The sequence below is a fragment of the Lontra canadensis genome, unplaced genomic scaffold (assembly GCF_010015895.1).
Source record: "Lontra canadensis isolate GAN:19392208 unplaced genomic scaffold, GSC_riverotter_1.0 scaffold43, whole genome shotgun sequence".
NCBI lineage: Eukaryota > Metazoa > Chordata > Mammalia > Carnivora > Mustelidae > Lontra > Lontra canadensis.
In genome coordinates, this window is record NW_022631037.1 from 769,294 (window position 1) to 792,282 (window position 22,989).

Here is a 22,989-nt window from a genome sequence, read left to right on the forward strand (position 1 = left end):
TTTTTTAAAAAGATTTTATTTATCTATTTGACAGATGGAGATCACAAGTAGGCAGAGAAGCAGGCAGAGAGAGAGGAGGAAGCAGGCTCCCCGCTGAGCAGAGAGCCCGATGCAGGGCTTGATTCCAGGACCCTGGGATCATGACCTGAGCTGAAGGCAGAGGCTTTAACCCACTGAGCCAGCCACTCAGGCGCCCCCCCCCCCCTTTTTTTTTCCTTTTTGAGATTTTATTTATTTGAACGGGAGGGAAGGGGCAGAAGGAGAGGGAGAAGCTGACTCCCTGCTGAGTAGTGAGCCTGACCCTGAGGTTCAATCCCATAACTGCTTGAGCCACCCAGGTACCCCCGAAAGTCTTTTCTCTACTAATCATATATCAAGTGTTTAAAAATGCATGGGTCTGTTTCTGTGCTCACTGTTCTGTTCTTTTGGTCCACTAGTTTACAACTTTTCTATAAAGGTCTTGTTAGAGATTTGTTAGCACTATTCCCAGATACAGTATACCTTTTGCTGCTATTGTGAATGGTATCTTTTTTAAAAGTTACATTTTGTAATTTTTTGTGGCGGGCTTATGGAAATAACATTGTTTGTTTGTTTTTAAATATAACAATGTCTATATTCAGTAACCTTACTGAACCTTATCAGAGCCAGTAATCTATAAATGCTTTTGATTCTTCCGCAGATGTTTTCTTGGGGGCCATTTTCTCTTTGTATAATCTTGACGCCTCTTAGGCTATTTGCTTTTCTTAAATAATGATCATAACAATAAAAACTAACATTTATTGAGCACTTACTATGTGTCTGGTACTGTTGCAGGTCGTTTACATGCGTAAATTTATGAATTTCTGGCTTCATTAATATTGGTAGCCATTCTTTTTCCCTCAGCAATTGTGAGGGTCATTATTTCATTACTGCAGGCAGCCCTCTGCTGTGGTGACAGGGCATTCTGTAGGGTGGATTCCATCTGCAGGATGAGATGAGATGCGCTTTAGGATTCAAGAAATGTCTTTTCAGCTATGTAATGTTGTAAAGAAAAGAAGTCTAGGGGCGCCTGGGTGGCTCAGTGGGTTAGGCCTCTGCCTTTGGCTCAGGTCATGATCTCAGGGTCCTGGATCGAGCCCCAAATTGGGCTCTCTGCTCAGCAGGGAGTCAGCTCCCCCCGCCTTTGCCTGCCACTCTGTCTACTTGTCATCTCTGTCTGTCAAATGAATAAATAAAATCTTATTATTATTTTTTTTTAAAGGAAAAGAAAAGAACTCCAATTAGTCTGACTATGCTAGAGTTGCCTTGTGGCTTTGAAAGTTGTGTGGTACCCCATCCAGTTTTTTAGGCCCTTTTTCTTCTGCCTCATCTTGGTTGAGACCCTCTTGTCTCTATCAACAGATGCATCACTTCCCTTAAGAGAGGTTATTCTAGGGACACCTGGGTGGCTCAGTTGGTTAAGCCGCTGCCTTCGGCTCAGGTCATGATCCCAGGGTCCTGGGATCGAGTCCACCATCAGTCTCCTTGCTCGGCAGGGAGCCTGCTTCTCTCTCTGCCTCTGCTTGCCACTCTGCCTGCTGGTGTTTGCACTTGCTCGCTATCTCTCTCTCTCTCTCTCACAAATAAAAAAATAAATAAAATCTTAGAGAGAGAGAGAGAGGTTATTATAGGAACTGGTCACTTAGGAACTAAAATATTGTACTTTTTACTGTACAGGAACTAAAATATTGTACTTTTTACTGTACAGAGTTTAGGCATTGACCTAGCTCCTGCAGTTTTAAATAAATCTGCCAAGCTTCTACTGTCCATTCCTATCTCAGCCTTTGCCACTGTCTCTGAATTAGAGCTTTTCAGGGACTGTTAAGAGGGAAAACTGATGTATTGCCTTTACAATTGTGCTTTTCACTTATATTGGACTACAAGTTTTGTATTCTGATTTTTCCCTTAGTATAATTCCATTTCTTTAAGATTCCAGGGTTTCCTCAGATTTGTGTATGACTTTCCTCCGTGTTTCATGACTGCTGTGGACTTTTTCTAATATTTATATTCTGTTCTTTCAGTGGGATTTTGGTGAGGAGCCTTTGTCAGTTGTTTGGATTCAGTTGGCTATCTTAAGCTGTAAATTGTAGTTTAATATTACAGAATATTTTAGAATTATTAAATGATGAATGTGATTAGTCAATATAAGATTTTGGAATTAAATATTTCAGATCTCTGCCACTTAATATTTGAGTTATCTTAAACAACTTTAACTATTCAAACTACTGATTCCTCATCTGTAAAAGGAAAATAATGGGACTAATTTTACCAATCTTATAGGTTTAATGCAAGTATTATTTGAGATAATACATGTAAAGCTCTTAGCATGGAACCATAGATTTTGAATGTCTAAAATAGCTATTTCAAAAACAAATCAAGTAGCTTTTCCTAAAAATCTTTTAAAAGAGAGATTAATAAATAGATGCTAAGCTACAGAAAAAAAAACAACAAACAGCTCTGAACACATACCTGCCACTAAATGTAGTTGGGACTAAGAGATGTGGAACTAGTAAATCTGTCCTGTAATATTTTTCCCCTAGGATTGGTTTGATGGTTGTAATAAAATTATATTATTTATAAAATTAACTCATTAATATATTGATGAAGAAATGAACACAAGTTCTTTTTTAATAGCTTTCAAAATGTTCTTAAAATTTATCCTATGCTAACTCAAGTTTTAACATGCTAATTCAGCACACATTGCTATTTTTATTATGATACCATAGTAATGTTTATGTCTGGAAGAGTAAAATATTTTATTTTTTATTACAGCAGAATGGCCAAAGACTATGACAGGTCTTCCCAGCACGTCAGGGACAACTGCCAGTGTGGTCATCATACGGGGCATGAAGATGTATGTAGCTCACGTGGGTGACTCAGGGGTGGTTCTTGGAATTCAGGATGACCCGAAGGATGATTTTGTCAGAGCCGTGGAGGTGACACAGGACCATAAGCCAGAACTTCCCAAGGAAAGAGAACGAATCGAAGGACTTGGTGGGAGGTAATCATTGTGCTGTTTTGTCTTTCCTCTCTTGGTTCTATTTTGTTCTTTTCTGCTTTACTAACTAGATTGACCTATTACTAATCCCTTTTAGTGAAGTTACTTTTTCAGTATTACAAGTTTTTAGTTTTCCTGATAAAGTACTGATCTGTATTCATATTTATGTCATTATTTTGAGCTGACTGTTTTATTTCTGATAATGGCTCCAGAGGGAAATCATATTTTAATGGGAATCAAATAATACATACAAAGATTTATTGATCACCTTTTACATAAATACTGAAGCATGACTTTCAGGATCTGGACAGAGCAGCCTTTAGGATTGCAGAGTAGAACAATTTGAATCTGACTTTGCCCCAGACATTTTTTTTTTTTTTAAGATTTTATTTACTTATTTGACAGAGATCACAAGTAGGCAGAGAGGCAGGCAGAGAGAGAGAGGGGGGAAGTAGGCTCTCTGCTGAGTAGAGAGCCTGATGTGGGACTCCATCCCAGGACCCTGAGGTCATGACCTGAACCGAAGGCAGAGGCTTAACCCACTGAGCCATCTAGGTACCCCTAATGCTTACAGATTTTTAAAAATCATGGTGTTATGAAAATTTTCAAACATAGGTGAGGGTGGAAAGAGTAGTATAATGATCTCCCACATCTATGGGGAATTTTTTGTAATACGGGTTAATGCTTATTGGTCACAAAATAAACAGGATATAAAACTATATTTGTAGTGTGATTTCAACTATCCAGAAAAATAGGAGTAGTACAGAAATATACCAAATTTTAAAATTTTCTCTATGGGGGCACCTGGTTGGCTCAGTGGGTTAAAGCCTCTGCCTTCAGCTCAGGTTATGATTCCAGGGTCCTGGGATCGAGCCCCGCATCAGGCTCCCTGCTTGCAGGAAGCCTGCCTCCCCATCTCTCTCTGCCTGCCTCTCTGCCTGCTTGGGATCTCTGTCTGTCAAATAAATAAATAAAATCTTCAAATAAAATAAAATAAAATCTTCTGTATGATGATATGTACATACACATTTTTTTTTTAATGGTAGCATTCATTTGGTTAGAATTTAGGTAACATAAAAAAAAAAAAGAATTTAGGTAACATAAAATGATATACTTTAGAAGGTCTCTCCACTGCTACTGTCCCACAGGCCACCCAGTTCCCCTCCCCCTCCAGAAACCAGTATTACTGTGTATCCTTTGATAGAGATTCATACATAATCAGATATGAAGCTGTACTGTATGTGGATGTATCATCATTTATTTAACTGTTCTCCTGTTGAAGAGTATTTCTATTTTTTTTGTTATTACAAACATTACTGTAAAATGAAAAATCCTGTACGTGTATCTTTTTGTACATATGTATTTGTGGGATCATTTCCTAGAAGGAATTGCTGGGCCAAAGAGGAGTATGTTTTGAATATTGATAACCATTAGTCTCCGTGGAGGTTGTACCAGTTTATATTAACGTCAGCATTGTATGTGGATGCCCTTGACAATATACTTCTAGAACTTTTTGATCATATTGATGTTTAGGTTAAAAAGGAGGGGACACTTGGTGATATTTTAATTTTAATTTGTCTTACAAGAAAAGTTAAATATCTTTTGTTTAGCAGGTATGTATATTTCCTTTTCTTTGTATTTCTGTTTATACTCTGTTCATTTTAGGGGGAAAATTGTTAGCCTTTTTTGTATTAATGTGTAAGAGCTGCTTATACAATTAGAGAAATTAGTCTAATGTGTGCGATGTGCTTCAGTTGTTGTTTTCACAATCTGACTTTCACTTATGGCCCTGAAATTTCTTTTTACATGGAAGTTCGTTTTAATGTTGTTCAGTCTCTTATGTTATGACTTTTGTTTTTTTGTGCTGTACATACAGTTCTCTCATTCTGGGGTTATTAAAAAGTCTTCTATATTCTAGTACAGTAGTTACAAATATTTTTACTAATACAGTAGTTTTGAATATATTACGAGTATTTGTGAATCTATTACAGTAGTTACAAATATTTCCTACTTACAGGAGGAATGCTTTTTATTCTTAAAAATTGAGGACCTCAAAAAAAAAAATTGAGGATCTCAAGGAGCTTTTTGTTTATATGGGTTATATATGATGATTTTTAGAAACTAAATATAGAGACCTTTCCAAATATTTGTTCATTGAAAAATAACTATCTTTTTAAAGATTTATTTATCTGAGAGAGAAAGCGTGAGTGTGCATGTGTGAGTAGGGGAGACGCAGAGGGAGAGGGAGACAAGGAGACTCCCTGCTTAGTGGAAAGCCTGGTGGTGGGCTGGATCCCAGGACCTTAAGATTATGACCTGAGCTGAAATCAAGAGTCAGATGCTCAACTGACTAGGCCACCCATACACTCTGAAAAATAACAATATTAAACCCACTGTGTTGGGCACCTGGGTGGCTCAGTCAGTTAAGTATCTGTCTTCGACTCAGGTCATGATCTTAGGGTCCTGGGATTGAGTTCCGACTGCTTCTCTCTCTCTCTCTCTCTCTCTCTCTCTCGGTCTCTCATGAATAAATAAAAATCTTCAAAAAAAAAAAGTAAACCCATTGTGTTAACATAAAGAACATTTTTTTAATGAAAAAATAGCTGTTTCCCAAAACAGGTATTTAGGGAGAGACTTGGAGTTGTTTTACACAAAGTCTGCTTAATGTCTGGCTAAAACTCAAAAAGAGGTAGTTTCTTAAAAGTTAATAATAGTGTGGTATCTGAAATTATTATTTTTTTTAAAGATTATTTATTTATGTATTTATTTGTCAGAAAGAGATCACAAGTAGGCAGGCAGAGGGGGAGGGGGGAAGCAGGCTCCCTGGCAAGCAAAGAGCCTGATGTGGGGCTCAATCCCAGGACCCTGGGATCATGACCCGAGCCTAAGGAGAGGCTTTATCCACTGAGCCACCTAGGCGCCCCTGAAATTATTTTTTTTAAAGATTTTACTTACTTATGTAAGAGAGAGAATGAGAGAGAGAGAGAGAGAGAGCATGAGAGGGGAGAAGGTCAGAGGGAGACGCAGAGTCCCTGCTGAGCAGGGAGCTGGATGCAGTACTTGATCCGGGACTCCAGGATCCTGACCTGAGCTGAAGGCAGTTGCTTAACCAACTGAGCCACAGTTGCCCTGGTAACTGAAATTACATCAATGACCTTTTTATATGCTTACATTCCAGATCCATAGGTGTATCAATTAAGAGCCATTTGGTTAAATGACTTTTTTAATTAATAGACTTTATTTTTTGGAGCAGTTTTAGTTCACTGCAAAAGTAAATGGGAAGTACAGAGAGTTCCTATATATTCCCTGCCTCCTCTTAAATGCACAGCTCCCACTATCAACATCCTCTAACAGAGTGATATATTTATTACAATTGATGACCCTAAATTGACGTACCATTATCACCTAAAGCCTGTAGTTTACATTAGGGATGTTTTAGGGTTTTGACAGATATATAATGACATGTATCTACCATTATAGTTTCACTGTCCTAAAAATTCTGTGTGCTCTGCCTGTTTATCCCTTCCTCCTCCCTTACTCATGGGAACCACCTGTCTCTGTGTATCTCCTTAGTTTTGCTTTTTCCAGAAGATCATATAGTTGGAAACATGTAGTGTATAGCCCCTATGTGTGGTTTTGTAACATAGGCATTGGTATTTTGTGAAATACTGCTGAGTAAGACAGATCCAAATATTGACACATTTTATTATATAATATTATATCAAATCTTATAGCCTCTCAGAAACCCTACTGTATACACATGGTCTTATGAAAATAATTTTGACCTAGTAGACTCCCTGAAAAGGTCTGGGGGACTCCCAGGAGCCTCTGAACCATATTTTGAGAACCACTTTTCTAGTACTTGTTTGGTTGTTATCGTATACATTTTAACCTTTAGACTCTCTGGAATTTTAAAATCTGAGCTGTGTAGTAGGGCTACAAGTTAATATTTTTTTCTCAATGGCCATTAGTAGCTACTAGAACAATTATGTATCTTTTTCTTACTGATTGGAAGGGTAACCAGGCATAAAACCCCTCTTTAATGGGAAAATGACCTTGAGTTTACCCTCTTCTAGCACCATTTCTCTGGTTAAGATGGAATGTCAGTTCCGTTATAAGGTAACATTGCTTTATGGTAGAATGATCCTTGAATTAGAACTGTATTTGGATAGAGAAGATTTTGAGTGGACTATACAGTGTACATGCAGTTTGACTTATGCAGGGACCGGTAAGTCAAAGGCTATTATAGGACACTGATTCATGGGGCATATGAAGTTTATGTGGGTCATATGAAGCTTGTTTATGGGTGCTAGAAAATGGCTCTTAGATTTCTCTTAAGGATGATTGCTGAAGACAGCATAACTGAAGCTGCTGTGCTGGCATACTGTTTCTTGTTCTATATCCTACAAAGTTATCTGTTTGATCCTATAGTGTGAAGGTCAGTCTGTATCTGAGAGCACAGCTCATAGTCATGCAAAGTGAGCTTTGCAATTATAAACTGGATTCCTGGGGCACCTGGGTGGCTCAGTGGGTTAAGCCTCTGCCTTTGGCTCAGGTCATGATCTCAGGGTCATGGGATCGAGCCCCGCATGGGGCTCTCTGCTCAGCAGGGAGCCTGCTTCCCCCCTCTCTCTCTGCCTGCCTCTCTGCTTACTTGTGATCTCTCTCTCTCTCTCTGTCAAATAAATAAATAAAATATTTAAAAAAAAAAAAAATAAACTGGATTCCTGTATATGTTTGGGTCTTTTTCTGGGCTATTTTTATACTGTATGTTCTTGTATGAGTAGCATGCTTTTTAAAAAGAAATTGTGGCTCATTATAATTTTTAATATTGGTAGTACTGATCCCTTTTCATTAATCTTTTAAAAAATACTTGCTGGACTATTCTTTATTTTTCTATATGAATTGTTAAATTGTATATTCTTTGATTTTTAATAACTTTTTTTAGAGTTTATGTTTTTTGTCTTGTCACTTAAAATACCATCTGCATGGTTGGACAGATGCTCTTTGCCATTTGGGAGCAGGTGTCTTTTTGCACAAATTGAGCTGTTTTATTATAAGTTATTTCCTCCTTTCCCTCTGTCTCACCCTAGGCAACTGGCCAGTACTCTGTTTTTCCAGCCTTCTGTTGCTGCTCAGTCAGCTCTCTGCATATCAGGCTGTGCCTTTGTGTATGCCTTTTAATCATACAGAACAGCAGTAGGGAGTGCAATAAAAGCAGCATCTTTTATAAGATTGCTTTGTCTTTTTGATTCTGGATTTAAAACTTGTTTTAACCAGTACCATTGGTTTTTTGTTCCTCAGAAGCATAGAGACAATAATATCTTTGACTATTAAATATCAAGAAGGTTCCTACTTAAGATTTATAATGGAAACAATTTGGGTAGCTACCATAATTAAGTATTAAGCCTTACATTTTAGGGAGCAGGTTTAGGAAAGAACAATAGGACTTAAGGTGGTATGAAGGCAAAATTATTGTGTCTCTTCTTGTGAATGGTAGATTTAATCTTTACTCTCCTGTTTGTTTTTTGAGGGTAAGTATTAAAGAAAACATAAAATAACAAAATGACCACCTTTGGTTTTCTAACTTGCTATGATGTAGAACAATGTTGCTTTGAGGACTCTGAATTGAACTAAATGGGTTCTCAAAAGGTATAGTAAACAAACAACTCTTGACTTTCTCTTCTGTGTTATTAATGATTGACAACGTTTAGTGACCATTCTGTACTTGCTTTATTCCTCCTCTCTGCTATCTAACATGGTTGCTGCTAGCCACATATGGCTGTTTAAATTTCAGTATAATTTAATTACAATGAAAATAAAAAATTCAGTTCCTCATTAGCACTAGCCACAGTTAGAGTGCTCAGTAGCCACACAGGACAGAGTGAACATTTCGATCTTTGCAGAGTTTCATGAGACAGAGCTGCTTAAATCTCCTGGCTTCCCCTTGTGAGATAATTTTGTTTTCTATTTCAGAAAGAAGGTTGAGGCTCTTCTGCCATATTCATGTTTTTCTTGGCTCACAGAGTGGTTATTTCTCATTTATAAGGCTTATGCCTTTATTTTGCTTCTCTTAGGATTTTTATTCCATTTGTTATCTCTTTTATCTCTAGTATTTTCATTCTTTTGAAGTTGGAGTAGAGATAGAAAAGCTGTAGTTGGGGCTTAACTGGCTGGCAGCTGCTGAGGTGTATGGTATTTTATAGTGACATTCCTTTGAGAGTGGTCACCATTATTTGTCCTGTCTTCAGCTTTCAGCGTCTTGAAGCCAGTGTCATTTCAGTGTTCATCAAGTTTAGAAGGATAGAGTCATGCTACTCAAGGTCAACATAATAAACTAATAAAGACTCATGTATATATCAGGATGTCTTAGTACTCATTAATCACGAGAAAAATAACCAACAAGGAAACCACATATTATTGTCAGCTGGCCTGCCGTAGATGAATGAAATTTCAGATTGTAATCAAAGGGTTTCTGGATGTATAGGGGCGCTAAGTGAGAAGACTTAGGTAGGTTATTTTAGTGTCCTCTATCTTTGAAAGTCTTGGGGATCAACCTCATCTTATGCATGCATCTTTTTTTTTTTCTTATGCATGTATCTTGTCAGGTGGACTTAATATCAATTTAGGCTAATAGTGTTTCTTGAAAATTCTCTTTGCTGCTCTTTCTGCCAACTTTTCTAGCCTTCCAGAGGAACATCTTTCTTTCATTGATTTTTTTTTTTTAAGTTCAGGCAGATCATGATTAGTTAAGGGTCAGTTTACTGTTTCAGTCATGCCAGGCACCTGCTGAGAGACCATCTCTAGTGTATGTGTTTTTTTTTTTAATTTATGAGAGAGACCGAGAGTGAGCGAGTACACATGCACACGAGCAGAGGGTAGGGCCAGAGGAAGAGAGAGAAGCAGACTCTCCATTCAACAGGGAGCCCGTTCCAGGACTCGATCCCAGGACCCAAGGATCATGACCCGAACCAAAGGCAGATGCTTAACAGATTGGGCCACCCAAGTGCCCCTCTGTTGTGGTTTCATTACTACTTTTTTTGCTTGAAGATTTGACCATATTTCCATGTTTTAGGCAACCTAGCATGTATTATTCTGTGTATTAATTATAGATTTCTGTTGCTGCTATGCCAGATTTCTTTCTAAGAGTTTTCTTTTTTTTTTTTAAGATTTTATTTATTTATTTAACAGAGATCTCAAGTAGGCAGAGAGAGAGAGAGGAGGAAGCAAGCTCCCTGCTGAGCAGAGGGCCTGATACGGGGCTTGATCTCAGGACCCTGGGATCACGACCTGAGCTGAAGGCAGAGGCTTTAACCCAGTGAGCCACCCAGGCCCCCCTCTAAGAGTTTTCTTATTCTGTGATTCCCACATCTATATCTCTGCAGCTGATCCATTTCCAAAGTCTACTCTCATACTTGTAATTACAGAAATATCTAAATACATGATATTTCTGTTGAGTTATATCATCAAATTAAAAATACTAAAACTGAAGTTGTACTGTTTTCAGCACCCTCAAATCCATCAAAAATTATATTACATCTCCTTTTCAGGTTTTTAATCACTATTTATTTATAACCTCTTCTTCCTCCCTTCAGTTTTCTTAGTTATCACATTATCTTGCTTTTTTCTCTGACATGCTGTCTACTCATTTTTCTTCTCATTACTTCTACTCTGTTCTTTCTAAACTACCTCAGCAATCTCAGTTCTCCTCATGTTAATCTTACCTATTCTGTGTTTCCTCTCTGAACAGGAATTATGGTTTAAGCATCTTTGTGTCTGAAACGGATAAGTCATTATTTCATGATCATATAATCTGATTATATTAGTTATTTACCACATTAAGCTACCTTAGTTGTTATATTTTATTCATTTGGAATATTTTTTTGAACTCTTTTTCAGTGTGATGAACAAGTCTGGCGTGAATCGTGTAGTTTGGAAACGACCTCGGCTCACTCACAATGGACCTGTTAGAAGGAGCACAGTTATTGACCAGATTCCTTTTCTGGCAGTAGCAAGAGCACTTGGTAAGTAGGACTTATATTTGGTAAATCGTACTAGATTTTCTACAGTGTATGGTGGTAACATAAAAGAGGAGACTAAGAACTAAATCCTCATTTGACTGATAATGGGGGTAGAAATACGCTGTTGTTATAGTAAATGCTTTAAAATTTAATGGAGGGGAAGGTTAAAATGGATTTCATTGCCAGTTGCTCTTTAACCATGAGTCATGTTCAACATTTTGGTGATTCACACCAGTACTTAGGGAAGTAAATACATGTCTAGGCTTGGTGTTATCCTTAAAATTATTTTTAAATGTGCTTCCCTACTTCAGCCTTTTATATTTCTCTTAAGAGCCTTCAAAGGTCTCTTTCTCATTAGCTAGCTAAATAAATTGTTCATACAAAATAAAAATACTTATTTTCTAATCTACCTGGTTTTGGACGCAAAAAGGGAGGGCATGCAGGTTAAGATAAGGAGTTTGGTGCAGACATTATGGGTGGTAGGCAAGAAATAAACCTTGCAAGGGTTTATAGCTAGACCATGATAAGGAATTTTATTTTTTTCATTTTTTTTCCTAAAGATTTTATTTATTTATTTGATATACAGAGAAAGATCACAAGTAGGCAGAGAGGCAGGCAGAGAGAGAGGGGGAAGCAGGCTCCCTGCTGAGCAGAGAGCCTGACTTGGAACTTGATCCCAGGACCCTGAGATCATGACCTGAGCCGAAGGCAGAGGCTTTAACCCACTGAGCCACCTAGGCGCCCGGGAATTTTATTTTAAATACTTTCAGGATGTAATTGAGTGGAGGAAGTATACCAGTGGTGAAGAGATAGACTTTGGAGCCAAAATTCCTAGGTTCCAATGCCAATGTTGTTATTTACTGCACAAACAGGGCAAATCACTTAATATATGTAAATTACTTAATATATGTGACAGTTTTTTCAGCTGTAAATGGGGCTAATAATGGTACCTGCCTTATTCGGTTGTGAGTATTGGATGACTTAATATATGTAAAGTGGTTAAAATAGTGCCTGGCACATAATAAGTGTTCTGTAAATGTTATTGTTGCTGTTTATTGAAATAGGGCAGTGACCATTATCCATGTTTTTAAAAAATTAATTTGTCAGGGAAAGTGTAAGCAGGGGGAACAGCAGGCAGAGGGAAAAGCAGGCTTCCCACTGAGCAAGGAGCCTGATGTGGGACTGGATCCTAGAACCCTGGGATCATGACCTGAGCTAAAGGCAAAATGCTTAACTGAGCCACCCAGGTGTCCCCAGTTCTGTTCCTTCTTTCTTTCTTTCTTTCTTTCTTTCTTTCTTTCTTTCTTTCTTTCTTTCTTTCTTTTTAAGGGTCATTTTGGTGCTGTAGTGGTTAAAATTATAGGGTGATAAAATTGGAGGCAAAGGTACTATTGGGGGCCTGTAGCAGTATTCTACATATTTTGTAGATTTTTGGAGAACTCAAAGGCTATCTGTTTCCCAGGTTATTCATTAATAGTATAACCATGTGATATAATAGATCTTTCAGTTGTTAGCAAGGATAAAGAGGGAGGAATGTGATAATTGGCAAGTAATTAATATTACTAAAGAACAGCGTTTTTTGTTTGTTTTGTTTTGTTTTTAAAGATTATTTATTTTAGAGGACAGGAGCCGGAAGGGCAGAGGGAGAGAGAAGGAGAATTAATCTCAAGCTAAATCTGTGCTCAGTGTGGAGCCCAACAGGGGGCTTGATCCTAGGACCTTGATATCACGGATCTGAGCTAAAATCAAGAGTCAGACACTTAACCTGACTGAGCCTCCCAGGGACCTCAAGAACAGAGGGTTTTTTTATGGGGAACCCAACTAATTATACTGAGGGCAAGGTCTTACTTCAGATTCAAACAGTAAATTGAGGGGTGGCTGGGTGGCTCAGTGGGTTAAAGCCTCTGCCTTCAGCTCAGGTCATGATCCCAGGGTCCTCGGATAGAGCCCCACATCGGGTTCTCTGCTCAGCAGGGAGCCTGTTTCCCCCTCCCCACAACTCTGCCTGCCTACTTGTGATCTCTCTCTGTCAAATAAATATAAATAAAATCTTAAAAAAAAAAAAATTGAACCTTCAATTTAGAAAAATAGATGCCAAGTTATTTTGTATATATGAAGTGTGTATGCCAAGCATTTTAAGCCTTGAAACTCATAAGAGATTGTGTAGTGGAAAAGTAGGAACAGATGAAGGACTGGCAGAAAGAGCAGGAAAACCAACTGGTTTTTCTGTTTCAGACTTTCTACTTTCTACTTTTCTTTCTGACTTCCGTATCTCTACAGTAATTCAGACAAGAAGTAATCCAACACCTACTTGAATATCTTCAGTAAATCTTAATATTTCAAAGTACAAACTCTTGCATAATTGTCAGTTAAAATCTGCCACCATGAATCTTTCAGATATTGGCTCTAGTTTTGTGTGCTGAAACAAAAACAGGGCAGTGTATTTATTTTTCCTTTTGCATAATGACCATCATTTACCTATTCAAAATTAGCTAGCATGTTTTTCTAGTCTTTCCTCTAGGCTGACTTCAGACCCTTCATTATTCTTGTCATATTGCTTTATTTCTTCATTAAATGTTCCAGAATTGAGGATATTCTGCAAGATGTAGTCTGAACAGTTTGAAGTATGATGGAAATATTTTGTTCCTGGTACCTGAGCATTGTACTTCTGCTAGTAGAGTCCTGGAATCTGTCATTAGCTTTTAGTAATCATACCACATTTGTTGGTTTATTGAAATAGCTCCAGTCATTAGATGTTTTTCTTATGAACTGCTACCAGTCAGATTTCTCTATTACATACACTTTGGTTTTTATTGGGGGTAGTGTGAGGGTGGGGAGACAGAGACAGAATTAATAGCAGCATTGAATGAGCTTCTTATAGAATATATAGTCAGTCCAAAAGGTATCGATTACTGTATTTGGAGAGAGATATTGATGTGATTTTTTAAAAAAGATTTTATTTATTTTCTAGAGCACAAGCACAAGCAGGGAGAGGGGCAAAAGGTGGGAGACAGGGAGATAATCCCAAGCAGACTCTGTGGTGATGTGGAGCTCCACTGGGGCTCAGTCTGATAACCCTGAGATCATGACCTGAGCTGAAACCAAGAATCGGGCACTTAACTGACTGAGCCTCCCAGGCACCCCATCTGTGTCTTTTCCTTAGCTTGATTCAACATTTGTTAACTATGTAGAGAGAAAGAAATATAGTCCTCAATGTTTATTTTACACAGATACTCAAAAGTTCTTAAGCGGTGGTATATCAGCATTGTTTTAAAATATCTCCCCATAGACTGCTTTTAGTTGCAAAAGAGAAAAAGTAGTAATTAGGGGTGCCTGGCTGGCTCAGTTGGAAGAATATGCAACTCTTAATCTCCAGGTGGTGAGTTATAACCCCTATTGGGTGTAGAGATACTAAAAATTAATAAACTTTGAAAAAAGAAAAAAACTAGTAATTAGAGAACAGAGAAATCAGGCAGTACCTTGACTAAATAATCAAAATTATCATCACTAATGAGGAATAGTGCTGAGATACAATATTCCCTATGTAGTATTCTGGCCAAGATGTTATAATCTAAAGAAATGTTGTAAGTGCATGCTATTCCTGATCCTAGGCCAAAGCCTATAAAAGACCAGGAGCCTGGGATCATGACCTGAGCCAAACGCAGACTCTTAACTGACTGAGTCACCCAGGTGTCCACAAATAAATAAAATCTTAAAAAAAAAAAAGTTTAACTTGTTGCATGGTAATACTTACTGGATTATAGTAAGTTATAGTATTTAGCACCATTCTTATGGTTTATGACCATTTTTAATCTAGCTTTTTGGGAAAGAAAAGTTTGCTTAACAGAAATTGGTACCATTTTTAGATACTCATGAGGATTAGAATTACTTGCATACAGATGTAGCAAAGGTGCCTTCTAGTGGCTGCCTGATAGAATTGTATGTGAATCTTGCAAATCATTTATTCCTTGAACAGATACTTACTGAGTGCAATATGTGCTAAGCATGTGGTCTTTGTCCTCTTGGAAGCTTACAGTATAGAGAAGGGGAGAAGCATTCATCGGATCCAAAACGAGCTGAAAAATTACATCTCTATAAATACTTCGATATGTGCTAATGAGAACTTAAAATAAGGGTATTATACCTAGCTGGAGAGGCAAGAGATATTTGATACTGAGCTGAAGTTTGAAGAATTACTAGTTGTTAAGAGAGGAAGAATGTGTGTTCTAAGCATAGGAGCTGCATCTGCAAGCAGCTCTGATAAGAGGAAGGAAGGTGAGTATAATAAGGAACTCTGACGAAGGCCAGTGTAGCTGGAACAGAGATATGAGAATAAGAGGCATAGATAAAATGACTTTTTTTTAGATTGTAGTTAAGAGTTGTATCTTAGGAATAAGACTAAGCTATTGCAGAGTGGGAGTGGAAACAACTAAATTTGGGTGTATGTATGTTTTTAATTATGGCAAAGATACATAATTTTACTATCTTAACCATTTTAAGTTTACAAGTCAGTGGTGGTATTAACTTCATTTACACAGTGTTTTGCAGCCATCACCATCCATCTTAAATATGTTTTATTTTTTATTTAAAGATTGTATTTATGTATTTGAGAGAGAGAGAGAGAGAGAGATAGCAAGAGAGAGCATGAGCAAGGAAGAGAGGGAGAAGAGTTTCCTTGCAAGCAGGGAGCCTGATCTGGGGATTGATCCAAGGACTCTGAGATCATGACCTGAGCTGAAGGCAGGTGCTTAACCGACTGAGCCACCCAGGCACCCCTTAAATTTATGTTTTCAAGGGATGATTTTGGTCGCAGTTTAAAGATATTATTTATTTATTTGACAGAGAGACAGTGACAGAGGGAACTCAAGCAAGGGGAGGGGTAGAGGGAAAGGGAGAAGCAGGCTCCCCACTGAGCAAGGAGCCTGCCGCAGGGCTCGATCCCGGGACGCTGGGATCATGACCTGAGCCGAAGGTCGACATTTAATAACTGAGTCACCCAGGTGCCCATTGGTTGCAGTTTAAAGAGTAGATGAATTGAGGTTCTTTGGAAGTGCTTTGTGGGAAGCCACCCACGGAGTGGGGGGAAAATGTTAAAACTCACTAGAGGTAAAGACTACTGGGTATCCTGTGCACTGTGGGCTGCCATGTGTCACAGAAACCAGCAGAGAACATACTGAAACCAGAAGAAAGGCCTTTTTTTCCTCTGGTGTCCTTCCAGTGCTCCTACTAAGGACAAAAGGGAAATGGTCATCAAGGAGACAACTAACATTTGCCGCAATGTCCAAAGGCTCTCCCTTTACTGCAGGAATGATATTCTTTGATCCTATTTTGGTGTACAAACAATAGACCAATGATAGAAACACTTAATTCAAGGCCCAGTTCTGATCGTTGCTCATTTTATCTCGGGTAAAGCCAGGATTCTCTAAACTGATTAAATAAGGGAACTGTGCCTATGTCATATGTTCTTAAATCTGACTATGAATACAACTCACCTAGTGAGTTTGTTAAAAATTCACATTCCAGGAAATTTCACTGGCAAATTTAAAGCCACTTGAGCACTAAAACAATAATAAAAGGGGCACCGGGGTGGCTTAGTCAGTTGTGTCCAACTCTTGGTTTCAGCTCAGGTCATGATCTCAGAGTCGTGAGAATCCATAAGCTTATAAAGAAAGATACTGAAAAGATTATAAATAAAACTTCAAAAAAAAAAAAAGGGAAAAAGAAGTAAATGCATCTTTGTGAGTTTACTTGGATTATAATTAGCTTTTAGTGGTTGCATGTTTTGTTTTTGTTTTTTTTAAGATATTAATTTTACGTAATCTGTATGCCCAGTGTGGGGGCTTGAACCTGCAACACCAAGATCAAGAGTGGCACACTCCAGTAACTGAGCCAGCCAGGTGCCCCATGTGTGTTTTTTTTTTGCTACTCTGAGAGATGAATTGCCACTTTACCTTTCAAGGGGCTCATTTGACAATGAATTTTGCTGTTTTAAAGTAGAGCAATTGATTTGAATTACTTGTCCCTTAGACTGTGAATGTGTTTTAATTGGACAATACTTTTGATAGGACCTAATGAAGGGAAGTTTAAGTAAGGCAGAGAAAGGACAAAGAGATTTCCTCTTGGTTAGCAGCAAGTCAGACCTGCTGAAAGAGTGCTAAAACCACTCTCTTGTCTGAAAACCTTTTGCTTTTATTTGGTTTAAAATATTTTCTTTCTGTCTTTATTTGAGAGAGAGAGCAGAGGGGAAAGGGAGAAGCATGCTCCCCATTGAGCAGGGAGCCTGACTTGGGGCTCAATCCCAGGACCCTGGGATCATGACCTGAGGCAGACAGATGCTTAACTAACTGAGCCACCCAGGTGCCCTAAACCTTTTGCTTGTAATTTAGGTCTTTACCCAGAGTGTTCACAACAAACAAAAGAGACAGAGATTAATGTTTTCTTCTTTTTGTCTATTCTTTTCCCAGTTTGGGGGAGTAAAAAAAAAGTTAGATTGCTCCACTTAACTTTGTCTTATGTATCGCAGAAAAGTAAGAGTTCCCTTCCTCACTTCCTCCCTCCCTCCCCCAACTTTTTAAAAAAGATTTTATTTATTTATTTGACAGAGAGAGAGATCACAAATAGGCAGAGAGGCATGCAGAGAAAAGGGGGAAGCATGCTCCCCGCCAAGCAGAGAGCCCGATGTGGGGCTCGATCCCAGGACCCTTAGATCATAACCTGAGCTGAAGGCAGAGGCTTAACCCATTGAGCCACCCAAGCACCCCACTTTCCCCCTTTTTTAAAGATTTCTTTATTTGAGAGAGAGAGAGAAAGAGAGAGCATAAGCTAGGAGGTGTGTAGAGGGAGACGGAGAAGGGATAAAGAATCTCTAGCAGACTCCCCATGGAGTGGGAATCCTGTCGCAGGGCTTGATCCCACGACCCTGAGATCAAGACCTGGACCTAAAGCAAGAGTCAGACACTCAACTGACTGTGCCACCAGGTGCCCCAAGTAGTTCTTATTTTATTTTATTTTATTTTTAAGATCTTATTTATTTATTTGACAGAGAGAGAGAGATTACAAGTAGGCAGAGAGGCAGGCAGAGAGAGAGGGGGAAGCAGGCTCCCCACCGACCAAAGAGCCTGATGTGGGGCTAGATCCCAAGACCCTGAGATCATGACCTGAGCTGAAGGCAGAGGCTCAACCCATTGAGTCACCCGGCGCCCCAGTTTGGTTTTTTTCCTTAAATCGGGTATGTATTTTGAATGTTATCAATTGCTTTCCTGCATCTATTTTGATGAATGTGTAGATTCTCTCCTTTAATCTGTTGACAAAATATTACTAGCCTGGAAATAACACTTCTTGCTTCTTATTTCTGCCCCCCCCAGGTGATTTGTGGAGCTATGATTTCTTCAGTGGTGAGTTTGTGGTGTCACCTGAACCAGACACAAGTGTCCACACTCTTGACCCCCAGAAGCACAAGTATATTATCTTGGGGAGTGATGGACTTTGGAATATGATTCCACCGCAAGATGCCATCTCAATGTGCCAGGACCAAGAGGAGAAGAAATACTTGATGGTGAGAAGTAACTCAATAATTTGATATTGTTGTCTATACATTGTTCTGCTACTTTGTCATAGGTCTAAGGACGTTCACTTTGAGTAGGTATTCCATTTGCCTGGCTCTAGAATTACGTAAAACAAACTTTGCAGCTCATAAGGGGAATGAGACAGGATATAAATTAGATAAACACACAACCACAGACTTTGTTATGAATAGCCCTTAATGACCTATGAAACCTCGTTAATCCTTTTTAAAAAATTGAGATATAATTCATATACCACAAATTTTACCTTTTTTATTTTTTATTTTATTTTATTTTAAGATTTTATTTATTTGACAGAGAGAGAGACCACACAAGCAGGGGGTAGTGGCAGGCAGAGGGAGACAGAGAGAAGCAGGATCCGTGGGATCATGACCTGAGCCAAAGGCAGTTGCTTAACCAACTGAGCCACCGAGGTGCCCAAAATTTTACCTTTTTAAAATGTATAACTCAGGGGCGCCTGGGTGGCTCAGTTGTTAAGTGTCTGCCTTTGGCTTGGGTCCTGATCCCAGAGTCCTGGGATCGAGCCCCGCATTGGGCTCCCTGCTCAGTGGGAAGCCCGTTTCTCCCTCTCCCACTCCCCCTGCTTGTGTTCCCTCTCTTGCTGTATCTTCTATCAAATAAATAAATAAAACCTTAAAAAAAAATCCTCTTAAAAAAAAATGTATAACTAACTCAGTGGTTCTTACTATATTCTCTAAGTTGTGCAGCCGTTACCACTATCTCATTCCAGAACATTTTTATCACTGCCTCCAAAACCCATAATTGTCAGTAGTCATTCACTGTCTCCTGTTATCCCCACCCACTGGCAACCACTGATCTTTCTGTCTCTCTTTATATTGGCCTGTTTTGGATATTTCATGTAAAGAGATCATATAATATGTGACCTCCGTATTTGACTTCTTTCACTTAAGCATAATATTTTCAAGGTTCATCCATGTTGCTTGTAAATAAAAGTACTTTATTCCTTGTTAGGGCTGAATAATTTTCCATCAACGGATATACAACATTTAATTATCCATCCATTTACCAGTTGATGGATATTTGGGTTGTTTGCACTTTGGGGCTCTTATGAATGACTTTTGTGAACATTCACATACAAATTTTTGTATGGATATGTTTTCATTTCTCTTAGGTATATACAGCACCGTACAGGTATTTTCTCTTCTTTATAATTTTTTTCCCTAGCTTTATTGTAAGAATACAGTATATAATACAGATAATATACAAAATATATGCTAATCAACTTAATTTTATTGGTAAGACTTGTGGTCAACAGTAGGCTATTAGTAGTTAAGTTTGAGGGGAATCAAAAGTTATACATGGACTTTCATTTGTATGGGGGAGTTGGCACCTCCAACACCCCCTATTGTTCAAGGGTCAATTGTATATATTTAACAGTTGTTTATATTTTCTTGTCTCTGAATTTTGTTCATATTCTTTGACAAAATTTTATTGACATTGATTTGTAGAAGCTCTTATTTGAGGAGAAGATTGGCCCTTTGCAATGATGGTTTTTTTGGTTGCTTTTTGTTTTTTGTTTTTGCCATGCCTGATTATCTCGTTTGCAAATTGTTAATCTGTAATAACTTGATGTTTACTTTCCATTTTAGATAACTTCTGTATAACTTTTCCTATTACAGTGAAGACTGAGTTTCTTGCTACTAAAAAGATAAAAACACAGGTGGAACTTAACCACAGGATAAGGCCTTGTCTTATTATTTAAAAAAAATTAGAGCAATACTCTTAACATAGTTATGGGGTCTATGGATAATGTTTGAAATTTAGGAAATTTTATTTATGTGAGCCATATTGAGTACTTTGTTTTTAATTTGATACAGATGTAGTGGGAACTAAATCTGAGTTGTTAACCTTCTCTCTCTTTGTTCTTTTTTTTTTTTCTCTTTGTTCTTTTAAATACAGGGTGAACATGGACAATCTTGTGCCAAAATGCTTGTGAATCGAGCACTAGGCCGCTGGAGGCAGCGTATGCTTCGAGCAGATAATACTAGTGCTATAGTGATCTGCATTTCTCCAGGAGTGGACAGCCAGGGAAATTTCACCAGTGAAGATGAGCTCTATCTGAACCTGACTGATAGTCCTTCGTATAATAGTCAAGAAACCTGCGTGATGACTCCTTCTCCATGTTCTACACCGCCAGTCAAGGTATACAGTTCTCTATAGTATTCGAGGTTTTTTAATAGAATTTCTTTAGTTAGAATTGCCTGAAAAGTTTTTCAGATTCTTTGTATCATAGGATTTTGGATTTGAACTAGGTTCAAGAAAGTGATGGATCTTTGTCATGTAACTTACTATCATTGATTCATCTTCCCATCAGTACTGTTCTGCATGCCAGGTGTGTGCACAGTGCTTAATAGAAAGGAATGTACATAACAATATTTTAACAATCCCCTTCTAATACTATGAACATTTATAAACATTTAAGTTTGTGAAGTACTTTCGTATATATTTCATTTGAACCTCATAAATGGAATGGGTAACTAGTGCAGATATTATTCCATCTTACAGATAAGACTGAGAGATTAAGCAATTTGGATAAGATCATGCAGACATACAGATTGAAGTGGACCTTAGGATACCAGATCTTAGAACTGGTTGTCTAATAACATGGACAAGAAACATTATTCCTCTTCTTAGATAATTTTGAATGAGTTTAAGATATGCTGTGAAGTAAATTTAAATGGTACTCTATTTCCCTTTTTATGATTTCATCCCAGTATTTTCCTACTAAAAATTAGTAATACTGATAACTGCTTTGTTATACGTGGGACTTCTGAGAATGTGCTTTTATTTTTGTATTTTTGAGAGAGAACATGTGTGAGTGAGGGGCAGAGGGGAATAGGGAGCGAGAGAATCTTCAGCAGGCTCCACGCCCAATGCGGAGCCCAATGCCAGGCTCAATCTCACAACCTGAGCTAAAACCAAGAGTCAATCACCCAATCCACTGAGCCACCCAGAGGCCCCTATATAAAATGTTTTTTAAATTATTTCTGAAAATCTGGAGACATAATGATCTAATAATAATAAAGATAAGGAGATTTATGTATACACTAACTTATATTTAGGCATTGGTAGTTAACCAGTTGGCCCCACCAAAATATAGGAAAATATTTGGAGCCATTCAGAATAATTAGTGATGTTAGCTCTGACCTAACAAGTAAATAAAGACAAATCTCTGCCCAAGAAATTGTTTTATCTTAATTGACAACCACAACTACACATGTAATCTCTTGATTTATTTTCTTGGTAAAATAATCCCATATTTAGTAACATCTAGATAAATAGAATGACATTTTGGTCAGCTTAGCTTTTAATACTTTCCCACATTTAGAGAAGGCATTTGAGACTAGGTTTATCTATTTATAGACATGTCAGCTTCTGTATGGATCCCAAGGTATACAAGTAGTCAGATCTTTGTTTTGGGATGAATATGGTAGAAATACCTCTGTTTAAGTGATATATTACTCTGGCACACATTTTTCTCTGTCCTTTCTTTAGGGCGAAACTAAATTTAGCTTTTTGTTATTTTAGATTTTATTTGTTTAAATGACAGAGAGTGAGAGAGATTGCACAAGCAGGGGGAGCAGCAGGGAGAGGGAAAAGCAGGTTCCCTGCTGAGCAGGGAGCCCGATGAGGGGCTGGATCATGACCTGAGCCGAAGGCAGACATTTAACTGACTGAGCCACCCAGACACCCCAATATAGCTCTTTTTTTAATAAGCCAAGAGTTATTGGAAGGAGGAATGAGGAAGGGAGTTCTTTCAGAAAATTAACATTTAGTTTCAGTTGTGTTCTAGGCACAATTTTCAGTTAGATTTAATGTTGGATTATAAAATTGGTGGAGCAAGGAAGTTGATCTCTGAAGTAGTAAAACTTTTAAAGTTTGTGTTTTTAGGAGGTAATTTCTCAATATTACATTTTATGTACATGTAAAAAGATTTAGCAATACAGGTAATTCATCTGGGATGAGTCTGAGAAGTCTGAGCAATTGCCTGTGCTAACAGATGCAGTGTATTCCCGCAGAATGCCAATAAAAAGAGCAGGAAAAGGGAAAGTTCAAGAAGGAAGTGGGGGAAGAAAAGTCAGCACACATGTAGTGTCAGAATAACAATCTTGTGAATTTAAAAAGACAGAACAGGAGCACCTGGGTGGTTTAGTTGGTTATGTGGGTGTTTTTGACTCAGATCATGATCTCTGGGTCCTGGAATAGAGTCCTGCATCGAGCCCTGTATTGGTCTTCCTGCTCAGTGGGGTGTCTGCTCCCCTCTCTCCTTCTTCCCTTCTGAGCCTCCCCATTTCTTTTTCTCTCTCTCTCTCAAATAAATAAAGTCTTTAAAAAAATAAAATAAAAA

At 38.1% G+C, this 22,989-nt stretch overlaps 1 protein-coding gene across 2 annotated transcripts in view; it reads left to right on the forward strand.

Annotated features, from left to right (window-relative positions):
- The window catches only part of PPM1D (protein phosphatase, Mg2+/Mn2+ dependent 1D), a 40,600-nt gene that overhangs the window by 14,366 nt on the left and 3,245 nt on the right, over nt 1-22,989 (forward strand). Inside the window, exons 2-5 of one of the 2 annotated variants that reach the window (XM_032871857.1) lie at nt 2,791-3,019; nt 10,916-11,040; nt 18,402-18,592; nt 20,541-20,783. In XM_032871857.1, coding sequence (XP_032727748.1) covers nt 2,791-3,019; nt 10,916-11,040; nt 18,402-18,592; nt 20,541-20,783 — 788 coding nt within the window. The remainder of the gene's footprint in view (nt 1-2,790; nt 3,020-10,915; nt 11,041-18,401; nt 18,593-20,540; nt 20,784-22,989) is intronic. The other variant, XM_032871858.1, reaches the window with a different exon arrangement.